The sequence below is a fragment of the Euprymna scolopes genome, chromosome 16 (genome assembly GCF_053919585.1).
Source record: "Euprymna scolopes isolate OS-2025 chromosome 16, ASM5391958v1, whole genome shotgun sequence".
Taxonomy (NCBI): domain Eukaryota; kingdom Metazoa; phylum Mollusca; class Cephalopoda; order Sepiida; family Sepiolidae; genus Euprymna; species Euprymna scolopes.
Genome location: NC_136497.1, coordinates 41,526,981 through 41,550,599, shown reverse-complemented (window position 1 = coordinate 41,550,599; position 23,619 = coordinate 41,526,981). Strand labels below are relative to the sequence as shown.

At 34.1% G+C, this 23,619-nt stretch overlaps 1 protein-coding gene across 6 annotated transcripts in view; it reads left to right on the top strand.

Annotated features, from left to right (window-relative positions):
• LOC145295925 (uncharacterized) overlaps positions 1-23,619 on the top strand; it is a 425,549-nt gene that overhangs the window by 244,673 nt on the left and 157,257 nt on the right. Inside the window, exon 1 of one of the 6 annotated variants that reach the window (XM_080141745.1) lies at positions 5,135-5,220. The exons of the other annotated variants lie outside the window; for them this stretch is intronic. Within the exon in view, the coding sequence (XP_079997871.1) occupies positions 5,182-5,220 (39 nt within the window). The 5' untranslated portion in view covers positions 5,135-5,181. Of the gene's footprint in view, positions 1-5,134; positions 5,221-23,619 lie in introns of those variants that run through there. 6 annotated transcript variants of the gene reach the window in all.

Here is a 23,619-nt window from a genome sequence, read left to right as displayed (position 1 = left end):
TAGTGTTTCCTTTCAAAGATATAATCTACTTTTAAAATCGTGTCACTTGAAGTCTTTTATTCAAACAACAATGCCTTCAATGTATTGGAACCTCACCCATAATTTGGATGATCAAAATAGAATTGCATATACATACGTGCATATAATTATTAAAATTTTAAAAGCGATAAAGAGGCCTTCGTCGCCTTTTAAAGACTCATCAAATTAATAAAACGACTAATCTATTAAAAAACCAACAACCCCGAGTTTATTAGCCTAGCGTCGTCAGCTTCAGTGGAGACATATAAATACGACTTTTAATATAAACTCGTATTGAGAAATGACATCTATAAAACTAGACAAAATACTGTTAGAAACTCGCTCAATATATACTACCGTGACGTAGGTTCACATATATTCGGTGGTTTTTTAATAGCATCTTGTCTAGTTTATTATTTATAACACCTTTTCCCGAACTTACCGTGTAAAAGAGAGACTCGGGCGCCATTTTGAATTTTCCAATACATCGGTAAACAATGTATGTTTTTCGAGCTGAATAAACATGTTACATTGAATAAAAACACGAAAAATATATCCAGTTTGGTAGAAAAGTAACTTATCTTGCTTTTGATAAGATTTATTTGTTATATATTTGTTTTTTGACAACTTTTTCGAATCTATGTGTACAGTAATACAAACCCAAAAATTGTTTGTTTTGCAGTAAAAATAAATAAATAAATAAAATAAAATATTCGACTTTCTCCAATAAAAATAAAAGTTCAAGCACAAATTAACTTACGATATTTTGATTAAAATTATTTTCCGAATGGAGAATTGTTCTTATTCTTTAGAACATACATGGACAATCGGTAACACATATTGGTAGCCATATTTTTTATGCCTGTTAGCATGACCATGTGGTTGAATACCAGAAGCTGTCTATACCTACAACTTAATTAGGAAGTGACGTTGCGCTGTCATATGCATCGGCTTTCTTTCTCGGTAGCCACGCTTCAGCCCCAGGGTGTTTTAGGGGTAAAAAAAAAATACATCTTCTGGGGCTAATTTTTATTTTTCTCATAAAATTTGAAGCATCAGTCGGGGGACCATATAGTTTTAGGCTTGTTATTTCTAAAATCATTCCATTAGATTTGGGGGGGGGCTGCAAAGAAAGCGCCTTCACAGCCAACCTTACACTGTCTTCATCTAACTGCTAGTTATATCTCAAATGCGCTCTAACTCTCAGAATGCGATCCTTCTCAACCAATCAATACCTTTTGTATCTCCTAGCCTCTAACACTAGCTTGCTATATACCTTTCTCCTGGTAAAAAAAAGTTGCGGTTGGGGAAGTACGCGAGAAAAATTATGTAGACGCATTAAAAGTTTTTTTTATCGATGTTTCTGTTAAATATAATTAATTTACATTATTAATAAATATTACACGAGAAATCATTTCCAGTGTAAATTTGACTGCCGTTTTTTAGATAAACACGACATCAGGTCAAATTTGGTGGCAATTATGTTTTTAATAAGCTTATTCACATAATGTTAATACATTTCAATCGTGCTTTTCTCAATTTTATATGCATATTACTAAATAGACTTTCACTGGAAATGATTCCTCGTTTATTAATACATAACAAAAACATCAATATAAAACCATTTGTTATTTATACAGAAATGTTTTTTTTTGGGGGGGGGGTCTCTGACCGCAATCTTTAAACCCTACCCTTTTCCCGTTATTATCTTATCGTTTTTTCTCTAAACTACGCGTCGTGAATCAGATCGCCATCTTGAATTATATACCACGTAGCTTGAAGTGTCAATAGAATACATGGATGAAAGGAACTAGCTGAACATTCACAGCATCAATTTGATTCTGCAGTTCAATCTACGCAACTGGGTAGTCATTTGCGTTATAGATTTCTGGGAATTGTTCCATTATTTTTCACTTTTCTATGTAGCTCCGACGACAGAGATATCTGTGACTTTCTGTGCGCCAACACTAATAAACACTAGCCGATGAACCTTAATTCGACTATTTAAAATATGCCACCATGTTCCCCTTCTTTCCCTATATATGATTCTATTCAACCATTCAGTGCTTTTTATCTCTCGAACCGCTAGCTATCCAATATGCTTTTATATAGGTGCACATGCCCCTGTCGTATAAAGACGCGATCTAAAGCGAAATTCCTTACATAAAACACCAACTACTTGTAGCAAGAAATCCGGTGTCAAACACTTCAAACCAATTGTTTCCGAGCTTATTTACAATCTCAAGTGGCTTCAATATCTTTATGAGAGTTTAATTTTCTTATAAAATAAACTGAGTTTATTTAAAATGCAATATAAAAAAACAAGAACTGTTTATACATGGAATGAAAAATCTATGACACAAATGATATTTTTCTTGTTTTTGTCCGGATATCTAACCCATATATTTATATCTCTCCATATATAAAGCTCAATATATGTATATTTTTTATGTATTTGTATATACAAGATTCATTCCTAAACTATTTTAGAACAAAGTTGTTAGCCGTGAAAGGGTCGTAATGTCATTTTTATTTAGTTTAAATTAATTTATGCAAAGAAAACAAAAAGGCGAAAACTCTTCGTGAACATTCAGGTACCTCTAATTCTTGTGAAATTTTAACAATATGAATCAGACATCAATTAAAAAATAATCCCTAAATGTCAATATTCTTGGAGTATTTAAATTGTATAATAAGGTATAATATGGGCACATCTCTCATTGTCCCGTTTTCATAAAGCTAAATTAAACTAAACATAGCCCAAATTACCTACCCTAGCAACTGTGTTTTAAATGTCCTAATTCTGTTAATTAGTTTAGGAATAAATCTTATGCATGTAAACCTATAAATACAGCAACGCACCGAAATTTACATATAAATAGAGAGATATTATTTGAACAGAAATACTCGTTAGGTGGTTTTTTTTTCTTATCATTTTGTTGTAGCTGGGGATGGGCCATTCTTGCGGGTGCAGTTACATGAACTTGCTATATAAGACATTCCAACCGAGATATTTTTTTAAGATTCTGACCCTGCCTTTAAATACAATTGTTTGTATCACGCTTGCACTTGGTTCACCGGGTATATTTGCCAAGTAGTTTTTGAAATTCGTTTCATGAGTTCGGTTGCACTTATGATTACTAAAATGATGGAAATCTTCCCATGATTCTAGTTTCTTTTCATGGCGTACATAAGATTTTTGGTATATCGTTATTATCCCTCTTAGCTTTGTTTAACTCAGCGTCATTGACACTAACTTCTACTAAGGTTGCTTCTTTCTACTTGTTGTCTATATTGTCACTATATCAGGTTTAACAGTTCTCTATTAAAAGTCCCTAGTGTTGCCAGATGATTGTCGAAATCTTTAAGCTTTTTTTTACAACAGACTTCCTCAAGCAAAATGAAGTATCTGTTTTAATACTACACTTTATCGTTTCTTTTCTTGGTCAGGGAATGAAAAATACTTCTGGACTGATGCAGCTTTTTAGAGTGTCTCCTTTTAAGGAGTTGGATGTTCCGCATATTAAAAACCAACACTGTGTCTATCTCTGCTCTCGTAGGGACGCAAATAAATAAAGACTTCTTATCCAATTGAACCCAGCCGAGAGCAATTGTTATCGCGGCTAAAATAGTGTACTTAATCGAATAAATAATGGTGATGGCGTCTATGAGTTGCCTTTCGTGTGACCGTAGGTTGATTTTCGACTAATCAGAGAATTTGATGTCTCTCTCGTCATTAAATATTATTTCTGATTTTCGGATCTTGGTAAGTAATATTGTAATGCAGTGTGACCCGGATATAAGAGACTTCGTGTCCCGGGAGTATACGTTTCTTATAGCAGGTTTAAACCATATCACGTTTCTTATATCAGGGTTACTTGTACATAAACACAGGCTCTAATTTTTGACCAGAGAAAATCTTTCTCATATCCGTTTTTCTTGTATTCAGGTATCTTATATCTGGGTTACACTGTAATCTTAATCGAAATAAATATTCTTCATAAGTAATATTGCTTTTAAACTATACTAGCCGGAACACCCGACGTTGTCCGCGATTGAATAAGGATCGATGAATGTTCGTGAAATTGCACATTTTTTAATAAAATTGATTTTGCCTGCTCTGATTGGGGAGCCACAGTGGTGCACCAAGAGGAAGCTTCATATGCCTCTCCGCAGTGACTTAGTCCAAAATACATTGTAATTTACATTACACTGTAGAGAACCTACTACTGATTTTATCAAATATTTTTTTATATAGTGGCATGAATTAAAGTTTAAAATCCAAAAGTCAAATACCATGGTTCAATTGTGCTCTGACAGAAAAAGTCATTTCAAACGTGCCTCTGTCATATGAAAGAACCTACTGTCGATTTTATATGCCGGGCCTTTCTGCTTCTGTGGTAATAAAATTTCTCAAATACACTTGTAATGTTAGGCTGTATAAAGCGTTAACTTTGATTAAAATAGCCTGTTCTTTCTTTCATCAGATAGTTTCGATATTTGATACTTTTCGAAGATATCCCGATACAAAACCTATCTAAGCACACTGCCAGACACATAAAGTATATTTTCAAAAAATCGATCCAGGAATCTATAGGAAACGAACTCATACAGAAAGACGAAGTTCCTTTTATATAACAGACAGATTAGACTTTAGGAAGTGGGATCACTTTCGCATATAAATTTAAACAACTGAAACCACCAAGCGGAAATGATGACCCACGATCGTTTTTAAAGACAGATCTTAGAAACACAATCTGATACGGAAGTGGATAACTATTACCACCTTGTGGCCAGGAAGTTGATAAATTTCTATTAAATTTATATGTGATTCCCCATTCTAAAGTCTAAAACGGTGTAGAGGGGGTCTTTTTACTGCCAACCTTTTCGGGTTGTTAACATAAAATCGGCTAAAAACTAGAATTAATATTTTATTTATTTATTATTTATTCATCACTTAGCAAAGGGTGCATAGTCTCAGTTAACCCCTCCACCTCAAAAATTAACATGAATGATTTTACACCCCCACCTAAACCCCAGTAGACTCATTCCATTTTTTTTTCGCCGAAGAAATAAGGTAACTTCCGGCACTCCCTCAACGATGAAAACCAGCTGATCGTGGTCCTTCGTCGAGTGTGCGGTTGGATTTCTTGCACAGCAAAGATGGCTCTTTGTGCTCTGCTGTCGACTTGCATAAACATAGTATGTTTAAACAATATCTACTTTGATCTTTCTCCTGTTATTTTAATTTCTTTATAAAAGCTTTCTTTAACCCGTGTTGATATTTCTGACAAAGTCACTAAATTACGGCGTAAAATGAATTGCGAGAAACTTCTGTGTAGGCATGAATTTTTTTTTTTTTTTTTTTTTTTGTTAAATATTATTACATGCGGAATCATTTCGAATTAAAAAATTTGAGAACTCGTTTTGTATTGAGAAATGCACACTTTAAGTATGTAAACCTTAGTTGAAAAATTACAGATTATCCAAATAAGACGGCCATGTTTGATAACTCATTCTTTACGTAATGTTTACATATTTAAAGCGTATTTTTCAATAGGTTTTTATTCAAAATGATTCTCGATATAATGATCCTTAAAAAAAAAACAAATTAATACCAACACAATTGTTTTCTCGCAAACCGCTCGCGCCGTAATTTACTATATTACTTTCTTTAGCGTCGGTGATACAAATCTGTCATTTCATTTCCAAAATAAGTGCCTAATCTTTACATTGACATCTTTTATTTCCTTGTAACTGTCAACTTTTCACGTGTTTCCGTACGTTCTTCCCAAGAAATGGTTAGTTTGTCTATCAGTAGTATCGTTCCTTTATAATAATGGCGGATCAACGCAGTTTCCATCATATGTGGTCCTGGATATGACCTTAAACTATGTCCAGTGGTGTGGCCCCAGCTTGCTGGCTTTGGGGAATGTGGAGCCATCCTTTAATTGCCATTGCTCCCAGGTCCACTCTGACCCGGAGTGGTCGTGCATGTTAGGGTCCCAACTATGGGTTAAATAGAAACCGACTTGAAAACAACAAATATATTCTATTTAAAAAAAAAATTTCTGCCGAATCTTTGGATTCGGCATTAAATAACCTGAAAAGGGTTGATATGCCGTAAAACAACCAACCAATCCATCATGTGTTCTGAGATTTTTAATGGTAGTAGTAAAGACTGGATGCCTAGAAGATTTTAGCACTAACGAGGTCAGTCCAGTGTTTGGGCGGATAATCTCGTATTGGCTTAACAAGTTTTTCGATTCAAACTGTTATTTATTTTCTCAAAGTGGACAAGGTTTAAGTAGGTACAAATTCCCCATAGGTACCCATAAATTTTCAATACTTGTATCATCAATTAAGTGTTTAACCGGAGACTTCTGAAACGGTGACAAGCATTAACGAAATACCGATCAGAAAATGAACTTATTTTTTTCTTTGCAATTTAGTTAGCATAAATTGTGATACATTTCTTTACACACGAGTTATGAACGGAATTTTCTTTATGGAAGAGTGGGTAAGGTAGAAATCCGTAGAGGCTGTATGCTTAATGCAAATTCGTTAACGAGCGAAGCTTGTTCCGACTTTTTCATGCGCAAACAAATGCGCTCTGGGCTTATTTGGGTATCGTTTCTGGTGCCAAAGGCATCCCTAAAGCCAAATTTCAGAAGGTAAAGTTGTGGGGTACGGGGATTGCAAGAGTAATTTTTAACTTTATATTTCATACAGTCCTTCCGTAGAAGACCTTCATTATTTGAAAACCGACTTATGCAACCTTCTACGGAAGTAACATAGTTACACGCAAAAACGACAGGTTCACCTTTTTCTTATTAAAAGTAACATAAAAATTAAATGGAAAAGGTATCCGCTTGAACTGTTTCTATTTGACTAAAAATTGAAGTGCAATTGCGCCTTTGTTTCGTCTGTCTTCACACTCTCAAAGTTGAATTGTCTCGCCATTTTGCGTTCGTAGTCAGAACTGCTTGCATCACAACTGTGTTTATTCGAAATTCGCGCAGGACGTGTTTGATGAAGGTTAGGGTCAATCTCCCCTCGTGTTGGGTTTAATAATCGTCTTCAAATATGTGCGTGGTAATTTAGCAGAGAAGCCAACTGCACGATATATATATATATATATATATATATATATATATATATATATAAAATCTAGAGAGAGAGAGAAGAAATAAATGTTGTAGTAGCCAATAAAAGCATTAGAAAGAAAGCTTCGTTTTGACTGCAACGTTTACAGGTGTTTTGATTATTTTATTTTTTTTTTTTACGAGAGTACCTAGCGTAGTATAAACACCACCAACCTCATGTAAAGAACGACTTTAAAAATAAACACCAAGGTCGAAAGCCGTTCTTAACATGGGGAGGTTGGGGTGCTTATGGTACGCTGGGTAGTGAGTACTCTCGTAAAAAAAAAAATACAAAAATTCAAAACAAGCCTTGCTTTCTAAAGATGCTGCCATTTTTTTTTAACCAAATCCACTCGGAAAAAATGACTTAAAATTAAATAAAGAGCAATAAAAACTACTTGAAAACCAAAACAAATGAGCCAGGTATGTATAAAATAAACTTTTATTGGCTATGGTAACATTTTTTTTGTGTGTAATATATATATATATATATATATATATATATATATGTTGCTAATTCAGAGAGTGATCCGCGCTATTTTTTAAATCGTATTTCCATGTTTAATTAAAGTTATTTTTATTATTCAATTGTAAGGTTAAGTACAGAATATGTACAAATCACCCTCCCCTCCCCATGTTAAGAATGGCTCTTTAAATAATAACGTTATTATTTCAGCATGGATCACTCTATGCATGAGTACCATATATATATATATATATATATATATATATATTATTGTGTAGTTTGTTGGCTTCTCTGCTAAATTAGCAATATTTTGTTTTGCATTCGTCTCTTTTGTTTTTACGATTGCGTGTCATTTATCAAACGCGTAACCGCCCCTTTTTATTTATATAGTATGGCCGAAGTTTCGAAAGATGAAAAAATGTAAGTCTAATACTAAGCTTGTACTTTTAAATTGTAAACTGTTTCGACTATTCCAGTGACTGACTCTTTCCTGGACCAGCTTTCATTAGTTGGTGATTTATTTCTCTCGGTGAGTCGGTCTTTCGATTCGGTTTTGACGTACTTTCAAGTAATTTTTATTACGTATCGCTAATGCAAATACCTTAATCATTATATGCATAGTTGGAAAAATAGCAGCAAAATAGAAAGTATTCATTTCATTATAGCCACTGAATCTGGAATCGAAAATTGCCGACTTATGTTAAACTAAAGTATATTTATAGAAAGAATTACTTAATTTGTTTAATAAAAAAAAATCATTTATAATTGGAATGTAGGCTTTATTTTGAAAATAGTTTAAATAGCTAACTAGCAATGATTATATTACAAATAACCAAATAATACAAACTCTAAATTAGGTAAAATTTTACAATCTCCAACGGAACAAGGGTAACAAATATTAAAATGACCAATAAAAAAAATGACTGTCTACATGAATCATTTGTGTGTACATTTTCAAATCCCATTTATTTTGAAAAGTTGGTGCTAATGCAGAGAGTGATCCGTGCTATTTTTTAAATCGTATTTCTAGGTTTAAAGTTTTTTTTATTCAATTGTAAGGTTAAAGTACAGAATAGGTAAAAAAAAAACACCCTCTCTTCCCCATGTTAAGAATAGCTTTTTAAATAATAACCTTATTTCAGCACGGATCACTCTCTGCATGAGTACCGAAAAGTTTAACCCATTATAGAGCTTTTGAATTTTGAGACAAGATGGCGGCTGATTAAATTTAAGTCACTTTTTGCGGTCTTCTATTTCGAAGAATCTGTTTTCCGATTCGCTTTATATATATATATATATATATATATATATATATATATTAATAAAAAATCAACTTGAGTCGGTTAAATTAAAATATATTGTTACAAATTACTTGTAGTACATTTAAAAAAAAAGGTGTTGGTGAGTTAGTCATCCTATCTGATGAAATATGTTAATAATCAAACGTGACATGGTCTGACAACAATGATTCTCTATTGTTGCCATTGTTATTAACGTTTCCAGTTCCTTTTATCTTTTTTATGCTTTCGTCAGACTTTTCCGAGAATGTTAATCTGTTTCCAACCTGAATTGGAACGATCCGTTCATTTATTTTTATATCTATTCCCCTACTACGCATTTCAAAACAAGACTTGTGTTCTCCCATCTTGCACCTACGTTTTCCATGTAAGATCATCCATGTATGCCCTCATGATGCCTGTTGCATAATAGTTAATGGGGATGTAACTGCATTTTCTTTTTTTAAATCTGTTACAATTATTTATGATTTATGGTAGACCCATTGCATACTCTGGTTTAAAAATATGAATTATTTGCATCGACTCCTATTTTCAATTCTATATAATAATTATTCGGGACATGATGCTTTTTGTAATGTTATGGATCATTTTTAGAAGTTATGCACTGTATGTATTTGGTAGCTTCAACTATAGGATTAACACATTGCCTATTTTCCTTACCTTAGTTGCGTAACAGTATCACTTCCATCTCCCTTTTTACGATTGTTATTTTTTTATTTTTAACTCCACTTTCATCCTACAGCTTGACTGTTTTTCAAAGTTTTACCTTTCTGGATACGTTTCCAAATGCTTTGATATTTTATCGATGTTTCAGCAGATTTGGGTACTTTAATAGGGTAGAATGAAATATAGCAGATGAGACCATATTAAAACTCGTCTGTTTGTTTTTATCAAATTCTTTGAGTTAAGGTTCGTGGTTTACCTCTTAAGCACATTTCTACAGTAGGCGAAGTTCTCTGGAAAGAATTATTTTTCCTTTATTTTGCTATTTTTTCCAGCTCTGGATTTCTAACTACTTTCTTAGTTTATCCCTAATTTTTGTAAATGGTTGTATTACTTTTGGATGGCTTTTAATTTTTTTTATATAAAACTGTCCAGTACTTCTAAAGAATTTGAACCAAACGTTTCTTAATCCTAACCTAGGTTTTAGTTGGGCAAAACTGCTTGGTTTGGTTTAAATTCTGTAGAAGCATCGTCCATTCTTTATCCAGGAAAATAAATTTATTCTTCAGAGTTGGTTTGTAGTTTCCAGAATTGTAGCTACAACTTTCCGAAACGGGACTATCTTTCGGAATCGCGTACATGTTGTTCGATGTAGATAATTTATAAACAATTTTAAGCAATAGGAACCTTAACAATGCAATTCGAGAAATTACCTGATCTGAATTTTTGGAGAAAATCTGCGATATATTAAAAATTAAATGTTCTGGTAATTCATCGCGATGTATCAATAGACGATCTTGGACTTATTAAATCTATACATTTGAGCGTGACATCAGCTCACTGACCATTTAAAAAATAAAGCTGTTCTTTTGCGAAGCATTGTATTTATATTTGAAATTTAAGAAATAGAAACCTTTAATAATTTTTAACTTTTTATCTACGTTTTGGAAAATTTCCGATATGTATATAAATACCCTCCCGCGACAAGTAAAATTAAGAAATTCAAAATTAGGGAATCTTAATTAGTTTCTAATGACCAAGACTCAAATTCAATGCAACTCTGTAGTTATATTTTCAAATTGGATGTTATGCTCATATTATGCCCCCTGAAACCTTAAATTTTAAACTAAAATTTTAATAACTGTAGTTAAAATTTTAAAGAAATAGGAGGCTTCTGAATTTTTACAAAGAGCTTCCACGCCCTTTTCATAAATTTAAATGTAGCACATATTACGACCTCTTCGACTTAGCGACTGATTTATCAGTCAATTCTCTTCTGAAATAAGTGTTTAGGCTGTATAATGGATACGTAGTTGACTATAGCTCTGGTTCTCTGGTGCTCCTTCGCGCAATACTGCTATTGGAAACCAGTAATTTAGTCAAGTTATTACATACTAATTAACTGTTTACAATGTTTTCCAATTAGCTTATGGTTAACGGCCAATCAACCTTTTTAAGACTTCATTTCGAATCGTAATGCATACCAGATTTCAGTCAGGAGCGATATCTATTAAGTCAATCACGTACCTTCCCGTTCTAATCAAGCACAAATGCTATATGAGTACAGGACTGTAGTTTGTAAAGCAAACGTGAAAGCACACTTTATATCAAACCTATTAAGTTTTAACGTCGATAACTTTCACTTTTTTTAATTATATCTCTCTTGACATTTAATGGTGACCAAGAAGTGTAGTGATTTTGTGATCGCCATTAAATGTCGAAGTTATATTTTATGGAAGAAAACATGTAGTATAAAAGTTTGTTTCGACTGGCAATCGTTAACCCATATCTTCTAGTACCTTTTTGGCTTTGATAATTGGTGCATCAATAGTTAAAAAAAGAAAAACAAAAGGATGATAGCGTTTCTTAATATGAATGAGGATTTGTTATTCGTGTTAATTGGATTCGGACGACAGTTCTCCTCTTGAGTGTCATTTTCAAACATCAATTGTAAAAGTGACCTTCTCCTGAAAGTTGAAGGTTCAACCTTCAATGTGGGTGACCGAAAAATGCAATTGCGAATTACTTAGGACCTCCATTCAGTCATGGCTGAAAGAACGAGAGCATGCGCCCTCCGTGAAGTAAAGGGTTCCGTTCGAAATTCCGTTCAAATTCCTGAGTTCGGCAAGATCTACCTGAAGGTCTGAGGTTACATCGACCGAAACGTTGTGAAAATAACAATCAAAATATAAACAGTAGTCCGAAGGATCCAAATATTGCTATTAGGATGATAGCGGCTTTTTAGGTTATTTTGTCTTTAAATTCTAAAAATAGTAATATGACAATTTTGAGAGGATGGAGTTTCCGGATACAGTCGCGGACCACTCCAGTGTTGAAACGAACGCACTGAACTCTCACCTCTTTTTTTTATTAAATATGTGAGGCGTCTGGAAATCTTAATGCTACATGAAACTCCCTCCACCTCCTTTCCTAAAAGAGGGTTGGGCTGAACACTGCATGCTCTCATAAACTATGTAGCTTTGTTGGTTTTTTTAATCCTCGGCTAGATTACTTCAGAATTAATGTATCCGAGTATAATAATCCTACGTACTCCCTTCTCCGTGTTATTTTTAGATGCATCATCGCAAGTCTTAGCAGCTTTGGTCGTCGCCCGTGTCAAACGTTTCCGTTTGAAATAGTGTTCTGCATAAATACATATTGCTTTAGGTTAGCAAATATATGGCATCAGAGGAGCGTGTTTTTGCTAGTATGACTAACGAAATATACTACTGCCCCCCCCAAAGTAAGAGTAATGCCTCAAGGATGGCACCATGAGAAACGAATATATACTACATTACCTCCAAAAGAGGTAGTGCCTGGGAGGATAGTATTAGGACAACCGAGCAGATATTACACTTTATCTCCTACCTAAAGGAGTAAGTAATATCTAGAGGGATGGCCTCATGGCAAAAGATAATACTTTACCTCTGCAGAAGAAAATAATCCCTAGGAGGATGACATTATAATAAACATTAAGCTACTCTCTCCAAAAGAGATAATGTTTGGAATGATGGTATCCCGACAAACGAATATAGATTACACTGTCCCTGCTCCTCCGAAAGTATTGCCAAGGAAGATGGTATCATAACAAGATACATTTCACTCCTATCATTTCTAAATTGAGGGTGGCATATTGGTGAAATAATCCTCAATTTAATTGAGCATTAAAAGATAATAGTATAGTTTCGGTTTCAGCAAATATAAAATCTTAAGTAATAGATGCGACTAAGCATGTTTGTCGGAGACTGCTTGTTAGTTAATCTGTCGCGCGTAAAAGTGAAAGATACGTCTGTCTGTGAGTGCATGCGTCCGAATGTATCGCGTTGTCTATAAATAACGACTAAATTTGTTTGACCGCATATTCTCCTCATAAAAAGAGCTAAATTCCAAAAAGGAAGAAAAAATGTCAAGTGTTGGCTCGTGTTTTCTGTTCACAAATATGTCAACATGGAAATAAAGCCATCCTCCATTGAAAAGATGAAAATATCAAAGAATGGCTACCAAAATTACAAGGAATGGGTACTCAGAGGATTGTAATGCTTACGAAATCAGATGCGAATCTTGACGGAGAATCCAGTCTTGGAAATGGCTGAAGTAGATTACTATTTAAAAGCTGAGAAAAATGATCAAAACAGGCAGACAATATTATGAATACGAAGGATTAGAGTTCGTTTTTAAATAATTAACCCCTGACAAAAAAAAATACAGTGGCTTTTGAATCAAACTAATTCGGATTGATAGCCTGAAATAGTTTTCTCATTTCCCAGATTAAATTTCTGTACCATATGACGTATGTTACTAAATTATGCTTAGTTCATATATCTGATTTAGTTCTATCATTTGTAACTAGCACGAACATCCGACGTTGCTCGTGATTTAATTTTAACTTCAATTTTCGAAAACTTTAAATTTGTATTTTATACATATGGCTTAATTCCGTGATAATCGGATATACGTATTTGAAGTTTCAACTACGTTCTGGCCTAACGTAAATTCGGCACTATTATTTCTTATCGGAAAAAATAGCATATAAATGTGATTTGTTTTAATCTTTCGTGTGCATAACATTTCTAAAGAACACACGTTGTGATATATTTAAATAGAAAGCGTTTAACAGATATTGATAATATAATGCAAGCATGTGTGTGTATTATATATATATATATATATATATATATATATGTAGTCATCCACATACAGTACTGTTTCGCAGCTCATCAGTGCGGCTAAACAGGCAACTACCTCAAGCCAGGATTGAAACCCGACTGCCTATACGAGTCAAGGCCCCTAACCAATATGTATATATTAGATCACGCACAGAAACTGACTCCACGATTGATAATATAGAAACATCACTCTTGCATATTCCAAATGAGGTATACTATCCTAACACTATTATATCGCCTCCAAAGAATTTTAGAATTCTAACTCCGATTAACTATGAACTTGAAAGAGAATAACTTATGTTTTGTTTCCTTTTAATGTGTATTCTCATTTTTTTTTTAATTTTTTTACAAGGTGGTCACCACTTATCAAAGCCCGGAAGCCACTCAGGGATAAGGGTTATTGTAAGTACAGTACGTTAGTGTGGATATTTAAAGTGTCTACTTAAGGGGGTGGTTCATCGGGGATTTGTTTACGTTGGACTTGAAGACATCCAAGATGTAGTCAGAAGGGAAGCAAGCAGACGGAACAGAGTTCCACAGGCGTGCAGTTCTAAGAAAAAAGATTTGTTCATGGAATCTACGTTTTGATTTAGGCATAGATAAAGAGTGGGGAACGTTTTTGACAGTGGATTCAGCTAGACGGGTGTTTTTCGTAAAAGATTGGCGAGGGGGACCAGAGATTAGAGTTCAGACGAGCACCTGCCATGGAAATAACGATAAAACAAAGATAAGCTTGCAACGTCTCTTCTGTGGGAGAGAGGTTGCAGAGAAGAGAAAAGGGCATCCCCCACTAAGCCACGAAGTCTATTTTGTACTCTATCAAGGCAGGATACGCTGTTTTTAGCAGCTCCTGTCCCGATATGGCAGCGGTATTCCATCCTTGGACGTACTTGGCTTTTATATAGATAGAGAATTACATCAGTAGTGAGATATCTTCTGGAGCGGTAGAAGGATCCCACTATTTCCCCAGCGACCTTGGGAACAGAATTGATGTACTTGTTCTATTTCAGATCAGGTGTGAAGGTCAAACCCAGAAGCTTGTCAAAACATGGGGCTTCTCCTAGACGAGAGCAATCCATTTCAATTGATGCCAGATGGGAATCGGAGCGTTGATGATGTAAAGATAGGAGTTTAGTTTTAGATGCATTAAAGGTAACCAGCCACGTCTTCCGCCACTGAACCACTCGTTCGAGATCAGAGGAGAGAGAATCAGAGAGAGCTTTGTCATTTACAGCTTTTGATGTGTTGCCGTAGATGGTCGTATCATCAGCATAGATGTCAACGAATGATTTAAGTATGTGTTTAGGGAGATCATTCATGTAGATCAGGAAGAGAGTTGGGCCAAGGATGGACCCTTGAGGGACTCCAGCATTAATACTGCAGGCCTCTGACTTTTGTCCATCAACCACTACTCCTATGAGCCTATCAGAGAGAAATGATTTAATGATAGAGAGAATATTTCCAGTTATACCGTAGCTGGAGATCTCATAGTTAATGAAGTTTCTTAGACACGGATAATAAAAAAGAACAATATCCAGATTTTTTGTAGAAGACGAGGTAGTGTCATGCCTACAAAATACATTAATCTTTTATAGTGTATATCCATATCTGCGTAAAGATGGTCCGTTCATGTCGGAACGTGTCGCGAATAATTATTATTTTTTTTTTTTTTTTTTTTTTAAACCTTTCCCATCGTGCGTGTGAGTTACGATTGGTTTGTGAACTTTCAGAAAAAACGCGAAGGTTAGCAATAAGTGTGAGAATAACAACGCAAACGTATATTTAATCGCTTATTTCAGACTTCCTTTTTTGTAATCAACATTTTTTTCATAGTTCATGTCAAATAGGAGGCAGTAATAAATGGAGTTTTGCATGAGAAACGCTCGCTTCATTTGAGATTGTTTTCTGACAATATTTTCAGTAAACAATATTTTTGGGGTGAATTGCAGAAAATATTCACAGAATGTTACATCTATTTTTTTTACGCACTTATTATTCTATAAGACTATCGGATTCCGTAGAAATTCCAATTACTTGCTTCTATCGGTATAATTTACTGTTACGATTGCTCATGAAATGTCTGCCAGTCTTATTAACACTGGATAATTTTTTTGTTTTTTTTGTCTTTGAGAAAGAAATTTCCATGAACAAAGTTTCTTTCCTACACGACCCAATCTATGGAACAAGTAACCATCTTCTTGAATAATCGATTCCTCTTAATTATTTTTCTGCCTCCCCCCACCAACCATTATTGTTGAGGCGATCATCGTTCAGCTGACGACTTTTTTATCTATATTTTCGAGTTGATCCAAGGACTTGACAAATGGTGACCCATAAATTTAGAAAAAGCACTTCATTGACCTTCAGGGCGCGAATGGTGGTGTAGGTGTCTGGTGTGAGAGCATCTCGAGGGGTTGAATCTTTCTTATCAGAATCTGTTCCCGTTCTTCAAGCACAAGCTTAAAGTAAATATTAAGTGTGATAAGAAGATTACATATTGACGGTAAAGATTATATAATTTGATGAAAAGGTGTATACAAGTTGCCAGCTTGTATGAACGAAAAAGAAAATGAGTTCCCTCCCCCCACCTGAGAATTGTGCACTTTCTGGTCCCGTCAAACCTCAGACTCTCGAATAAGTTAGCCTCTTAGCTTGTCGAGTGAACAAGTTTCGTACCATTTTTTTTTTTTTTTTAATGTTTTGGTAATATTGCTTATTCAAGATGTCCATTCCCCGTCCTCTATTTTTGCCACGTATCTTGTGTTTATCGCCCCGCGCTCCTTCTCCTACTCCAATTACAGAAAGAGAGAGACCTGTTCTGTTCTAAACAAACCGGAAACCAACGTGCGGTCTATTTAGAAAGAGTTGGGAAGTATTATTAACCTTTTTCATTTATTCAATTAATTTGTAATAACATATAAAGAATGTTTTCGTGTCCCCTTAGAGTAAATGCGTTATTATGTCTGCAATAATTATAGCCAATGTTAGAATAGTTCAATAAGTTATAGAATTAGTATGACCAATGACCCCATTATTCCTCACACGTTGATTTTGCGCTTACTTTGTTTTATTGTGTATATTTTACCTTGTTTTATGTATATAACCTTGTAATTAATAATTGAAGGTGCAGTATCCGTTATATCTTCGGTTGAAGGAAAAGAAGTTTTTTCTAGACTAAGACAACTTCTATTTTTGGCCCATCTAGTCTGCTCTCTTTCGATCTGCTAGATATCTCTCGCTTAAAAAGAAACATTGTTTAACTTTACCCTTGTTTTTAGTTTATTACATCAAATGGGTCTGTTTCGAGCTGTCGGGCTGTTCTTGTAGATCGTCTATATAAATTCTTTTTAGGGGAGGCTCACATTTATGTTAATATTAAATATATCTATTTTAGTGTTAAAATGATTAAGTCAATTTCTCATAGATCTCAAATTTATTAATGTTTTAGTGTATGACTCCGTATGTTGAGCCAGATTCCTAGAGAACACTTAATAAGTCTAAGAAAAGCCAGCCTTTTAGTTTTGCTTTATTTCAAAGGTGGGTGTGGCTTTTCTCTACTACAACTGTCAACATTAAATCACAAGTGAATCGATTGCTTCAACGTAATCTAGGGTTGATAGGAAAATATCGAATGCATTAATTTTCCATGTACTCGTGGAACTATATAATCGCATGTTATAGATGGGCGCACACGTGTCTGCTTGCAACTTAGGAAAATATATTCATGATCGTCTTCACTAGGGTTTCCCAACCTCTTTCGGCAAACACCCCCCCCAGAACGTTCGGATACCTACTACCGCCTCCCTGCATCTTTACATAAGGTCAGTAGTGGTAGTACATAAAATGAAATAAAATAATTGAATATAGTTTTGTCAACATTACGGTGTGTGATTCTTGAATTATTTTTTCCAATTAAAAATAAACGTGATGCAATCGGTTTCCACATGAATTCTGAATCCCAAAGAAAATGGGTTGAGAAAACCTAGCCATGTTATTAGCTCTTTCACCCCTTCCCCAATGGATCTCGGGAACCTCCTATACGATACATTTGTCTACAGTCCACATGAAGTTTCCTGTGCGGTACGGAGACTTCCACGTGTTATATATATATATATATATATATATATATATATATATATATATAATCTGTAATAATTATTAAATACCTACAGACACTAGTGTTTCATCCTTTCGGGAATCATCAGTGCAGGGTGTCACGATTAACGCCAGTCGAGAGATTCTAACCCCGGCAACATGTCTGGCTTCATTAGCAAGGACCAGAACCACTAGGTTACCGTCAACCGCGAGAGATACAGTTGAAATTTAAACATTAATTCTTAAATGTTTTTAGCGTCAGTCAGTGATCCAATCATTATATGACGATCTGCGCATATGAGCTAAGTTGACCGACTTTATTACAACTGAAAGTGCTCAGCGATAAGAACAATGTTCTTAAAGGAGCTGCTATTATTATTTACTGTAATAATCATTAAATACATACAGACACTAGTGTTTCATCCTTTCGGGAATCATTAGTGCAGGGTGTCACGATTAACGCCAGTCGAGAAATTCAAACCCCGGTGGTCTAGCAAGACCACAGGGAAGACAACCAAGCAAAGAAAAATCTTAAGCAAAATTCATCCCAAAACAGCAAACCTAAAGCTGGCCTGCCAGGACATATATACACTCAAATCTGGGGCGGAGATGGGACTAGTGCAACTCGTGCCCGGCACGACCAATAATTCGGTTAATGTTATTCAAAATGGATTAAAAAATCATCCATTAATTTCAAGCAAACATACTTAGTCTGATCTCAATTAAATTACATATCTATTTAAGTTTCGATAACTAAGTAGCAAAAAATTCATAAATATATCTGGGAATAATACAAGGATGCTGTTTTGAACGGGTTGTCTTTGTCCGGCCACCGCCAGATTCATTGAAAACTCCATAACAGCGGCTATGACGTTGAACGTCCGTAATTCGTGCCAAGCCAAACCTTTACTCGTAATAATCATAATGTTAGAGAAATCCAGATTTTTCTGTAATCACCCGCAAAGGAAAGCCCACTTATAGTGCCTAAAATATTTAGCACGATCGAGCCTGCTGATGTCTGTTTTAGAAAGAGGATGAGGGACCGAGAGAGAGAGGGGGAGAGAGAGATCTCTAGACACATACATACGCATAAACACATGAAGAACGATTACTACTACTGTTGCAATATGTAGTAGCACGAATAGTTCTGTGTAAACATAACCACGCGTGTATATCAGATTGTAAATAAATATCAGTGATGAAGTTATTGTTTCATTAATTAATAAAGAACAGGTTTTGAATAAGAGTGAATTTGGGTTTTTTTTGGAATTTTTTTTCGTGAATTTTGAATCATAGAAATCTACGAAAAATACGGGTTTTAAGTCATTTTATATTAATACTAAGAAACCCGGCAATCCAATAAACCTTCGTAGAATTCCGTAGTGATACGTAAATACTTTGTAATTTTTTTTCATAAAAACCCTGTATGTAACTTTTCTTGCTGCATCCATCATTTCACAGCTATTTAAACCCAACTTTATTCATCAATATTACCTTTTATTCTATGGGAAAATTTAATCGCCGTTTTTGGAGAACATTACTTCAGTTGCCGAAATATTTCAGTCGCTTCACTACATTCAATTTTACCACGGACTTTATTTACGAATTCTTTGTATCTATTGCTAACCTGGTTAGTTGTCATTGTCATCAATTTCTTTATTCTAATAAACATATTTTTCTACTCATAGTAATGAATATCTCTTTTCTTCTATACTTTTGAAAGGGAAAAAATATCTTATCTACTGTATCAACAAGACCACAAATTATATAGTATCTTGATTGTTCACAAAAAAAACAAAAACAAACACCATGCAAGGTACGTTAGTCAATCTGTGCTATGCAATGGAGAATCACGCAATAGCAACTATGATTGCTTATTTGGGTCCACGGACCACGGATTGGGAACTAAAGTTGACAAAGGGCAGGGGGGCGGCACGACAAGCAATAATAGGCTAGAGTCGCCACTGACTCAAATGTAGGCAAATTTGGGCATATTTTATTGGTTTGAAAATATAGGTTCTTTGCCAATTGTCATAAAATTTTAACCATAGAATAGTATTATAATCTTTAAAAAGCCTGCAAATTTTCATGTAGTTTCGTCCCATAGAACCGAAGATATGAGCATTCAATTTGGCTACGAGTGTGTGTGTGTATATATATATATATATATATATATATATATATATATATATATATATATATATATATAATTACAAACACACTACCTTTTTTTTTTTTTTTTTTGGCAATTTTATAAGTTTCAAATTTCAGTGACTATTGATTAGAATTTAACAAATGAAGGCTCATTTGAAAGGTAATGACCGGCATTGTGTAATGGGCTATGTGACATTTGTCCTTAAGCTCACACATTAAGGGTATAATTCAGAGCCTATTTTGAGCACTTTTTTTTTTTTTTTTTTTTTTTTTTTTTTTTTTTTTTTACAGCCATAAAATGTTTTGGTAACGATGCAGTATCTTTCCACACACACAAAAAAGAAAAAAATTTAATTACCACTATTATTGGTTTTCGAGGATGCTGAAAACGAAAATAACTTAAAATTTCCGGAAACGAGTAGTTTTCAAGATATGAATATATATATATATAGTTTTAAAAAGTGGAGATCACTTTTCTATATTTTTAACGTAAAATGACCAACTTTTTATGGCCACCTTTTTTTTTGAGGGGGGGAGGCTCTGTGATTCTTTTTATGGGTGGTGTTTATTGTTAACCAACACAAAACTACCTTTAAAAAAAACTTGTTTTCTACAGGTTTTCGGTTCTGCTGAAAACGAATATCGCATTTAAAGTTTTTCGCAAATATTTTTCTGGGCATTATGCAAAAATATGCGCGCTTCCGCGTACAACAATGGGCACTATTTGTAACAAAAAATTACATTGCTTAATACCCAAGAAAATACTTATTTCCAGAAAATTTAAATGCGATATTCGTTTTCAGCACAGTCGAAACCCTATAGAAAACAAGTTTGTTGTTGCTGTTTTTTTTTGTTTTTGTTTTTTTAAGGTAGGTTTTGTGTTGGTCTGCCAGGCTACAATTACAAAATAGACACCACCCTTAAAAAATAGCAACCTTAAAATAAAGACTATAAATGGGAGTTTATTTTACGTTAAATTAATATAGTAAAGTGATCCCCACTTTGATACTATAATTTCTTCATATCTTGGAAACTACTTGTTTCCTGAAATTTTACAGGTTATTTTCGTTAACATTGCACGTTTAAATTTGATGGCCTATTTATAATTTCTTTAAATAACTATAAACCATATAAATATTAAATTGTCTTCCACACACACATGAGTTTAATCCTTTTCTGGAAATCATCAGTGTGGTAAACGACTGCTTTGCCGGTAACGAATGCATTTTGTAATATTATGCTCTTATATACGTAATTGAGCACAATCGTCGTTTTTTAGTAACGTATAAAATGGATCGCGACTGTGAGGATGAAGAAAAAAAAACTTAATACACAAATGTATCGATTTTAAATTGCTTAATTTTCTACAAAGAATAAGATTTAATGAGTAAAATATCGGTGGCTTTGTTATTATAACTAGTTTGTTTACACACTGATCCACACTAATTCTATATACTAAGCATTTCATTTTTTTTCTGAAACCATTTCATGTGTCAAACTTTTTAGTCATATCTAATATACGCATGTACATGCAGACGCATATGCTCACGCTCATGAGGTACAAAGGTGAAAAGTGTAGACATGGAATTATAACTGTCAGTCTTTTATGCTCTTTAATTTTAGTGCTCAATATTAGTGGTAGAGCGAATCTGTCCTCCGTGTATGGTTAGTAATACAACTAATAAATAGGTAAGAAAATAAGCCTCGCCATTTTTATTTGCAGATAAAAATAAACGAGATTGAAGATCCCTCACAAATGGAAATGGTCGCTAACAGTTTTACAAATGCCTTATATCCAACAACTATGCATAAACGATCAAATGTTAACACAGTAATTACACAATTTTTAAGACCAACCACATACATATAACACTTAGGCGACATTCTCTTCCCCCTACACACACATGCAAAAACATGATCGTCCAATTTCCAACATATTAATATCCTGAACCTGGCAGCTTTATTTCCGTTTCTTATTGTTTGTTTTTGTTTTGTTTTATTCCCGATGAAGAACGCAAGGCGTTTGAAGTATTTAATTATTACAAAAGACATTGTTTAAGCTTTAACCATCGCATAACTATTCTTCTAGAATAGTGAGTGAGAGATGATTTTTACATCGATTACATTACAAGTGATTAAGATAGTTAAAATAAAAAGGTAAACAAGCCAAAAAAAAACGTTTCGTAATTTTGAAGGTACGCAGGCTGTAGCGTTAAAGAGATTTGCTGTCACTTGCGTCTAAGCAAAATACCAATAATTCTGCTTCTAATTGTACTGGTATAAACCAATAATGATAAATAATCCATTTCTCATTTCACTGCAGTAATTGGTAAATGCCTGTTGTGCACGGTATCTGTCCGTGATTGGCAGCGCTCCTTATTTTCCCCTCAGATTGCGCACGGATGGATTTTAACTAGGTGAACTCTGAACCGTTGCTTGCCGAGCCAAATCAGTCTAATCTGCCTGCTAGAAGATTACACTCTTAGAAATTCGACGTATTGAATGAAACGGCGCATAAAACGCACAAGACGGCGGTATTAATCGTTTTATGATTTGAATTAGCCGGGCTTCTTTATTATTCCTCATGCGTTCATTTTGCTTTCGGCAAAAGAAAAAGTGAAAAAAAATATAAAGAAACAAAACGCGGATATTGTCATTTCTGGAAACCACACAAGGATCTTTTTTATGTTTAACACTTCCGCCTTCGTTTTAGTGTCGTACTTAACAAAAGGAAAAGAGGGAAAAACTGCAAGTACTTTTGCTGTCAAAACAAAACAAAGCATGTACTGTTTGAAAACAAGCCTTTTTATTTAACTCGTTCATCCTGTGTGCTCACTTGTAAACAATCCGTCCGAAACGCAAGTTGATCTTCAGGGCTTTCCTTCAAGAAAGTCCTTTGTTTTATTTATTTATTTATTTATTTATTTATTTTATTTATTTACTTTATTTATACGTAAACAATATTTTTTTCTACTGATATCGCGTTAAAAAATTATTGGATGGCCTGGAGTTCCCAAGAACTACTTTATGTGAGTAAACGTACATCAATCCTTTTTCACCTATTTTTTTTTTTTTTTCGCTCTCTTTTATTGTACTTATTCGGTTTACTTGTCTAGTTTTTTTGTTTTTTGTTTTTTTTACTTTGTTCCTCTCTCCTTTTTGATATTTCCGTCCCTTTCTCTGTCGCATACTTTATTCTTTCCTTCATTCTGCCCCCCCCCCCGCCTCATTTGTCGTCTGCTTTTCTTCCTCTCGGTGTGTAGTATAACGTATTACAATTATTAGGTATTGCTAGAAATTTTAACGAAAACATGCATGCTGACGCCAAACGTTTTGAAAAATTAAAAACATGTAATAAACTTTTTGATTTTCTCTAAAACTGAAACCATAAAGTTAATGGAAAAGCACATTAATATTTATAATATCTAAAATGTTCATCTGAAATGAATGTTTTCTTTTGTAGGTCTTGTTTTTTACGTTAAAAAATCATCGTACCGTTATTTTGATATTCTAAAATTTTGTAAATAACATTAATATTGGTGAATTACCAGGTACTCAGGCCAAAATCCACTCGAAAATAAAGGTTAACGAAATTGTTGAAATGCTGGGCTATA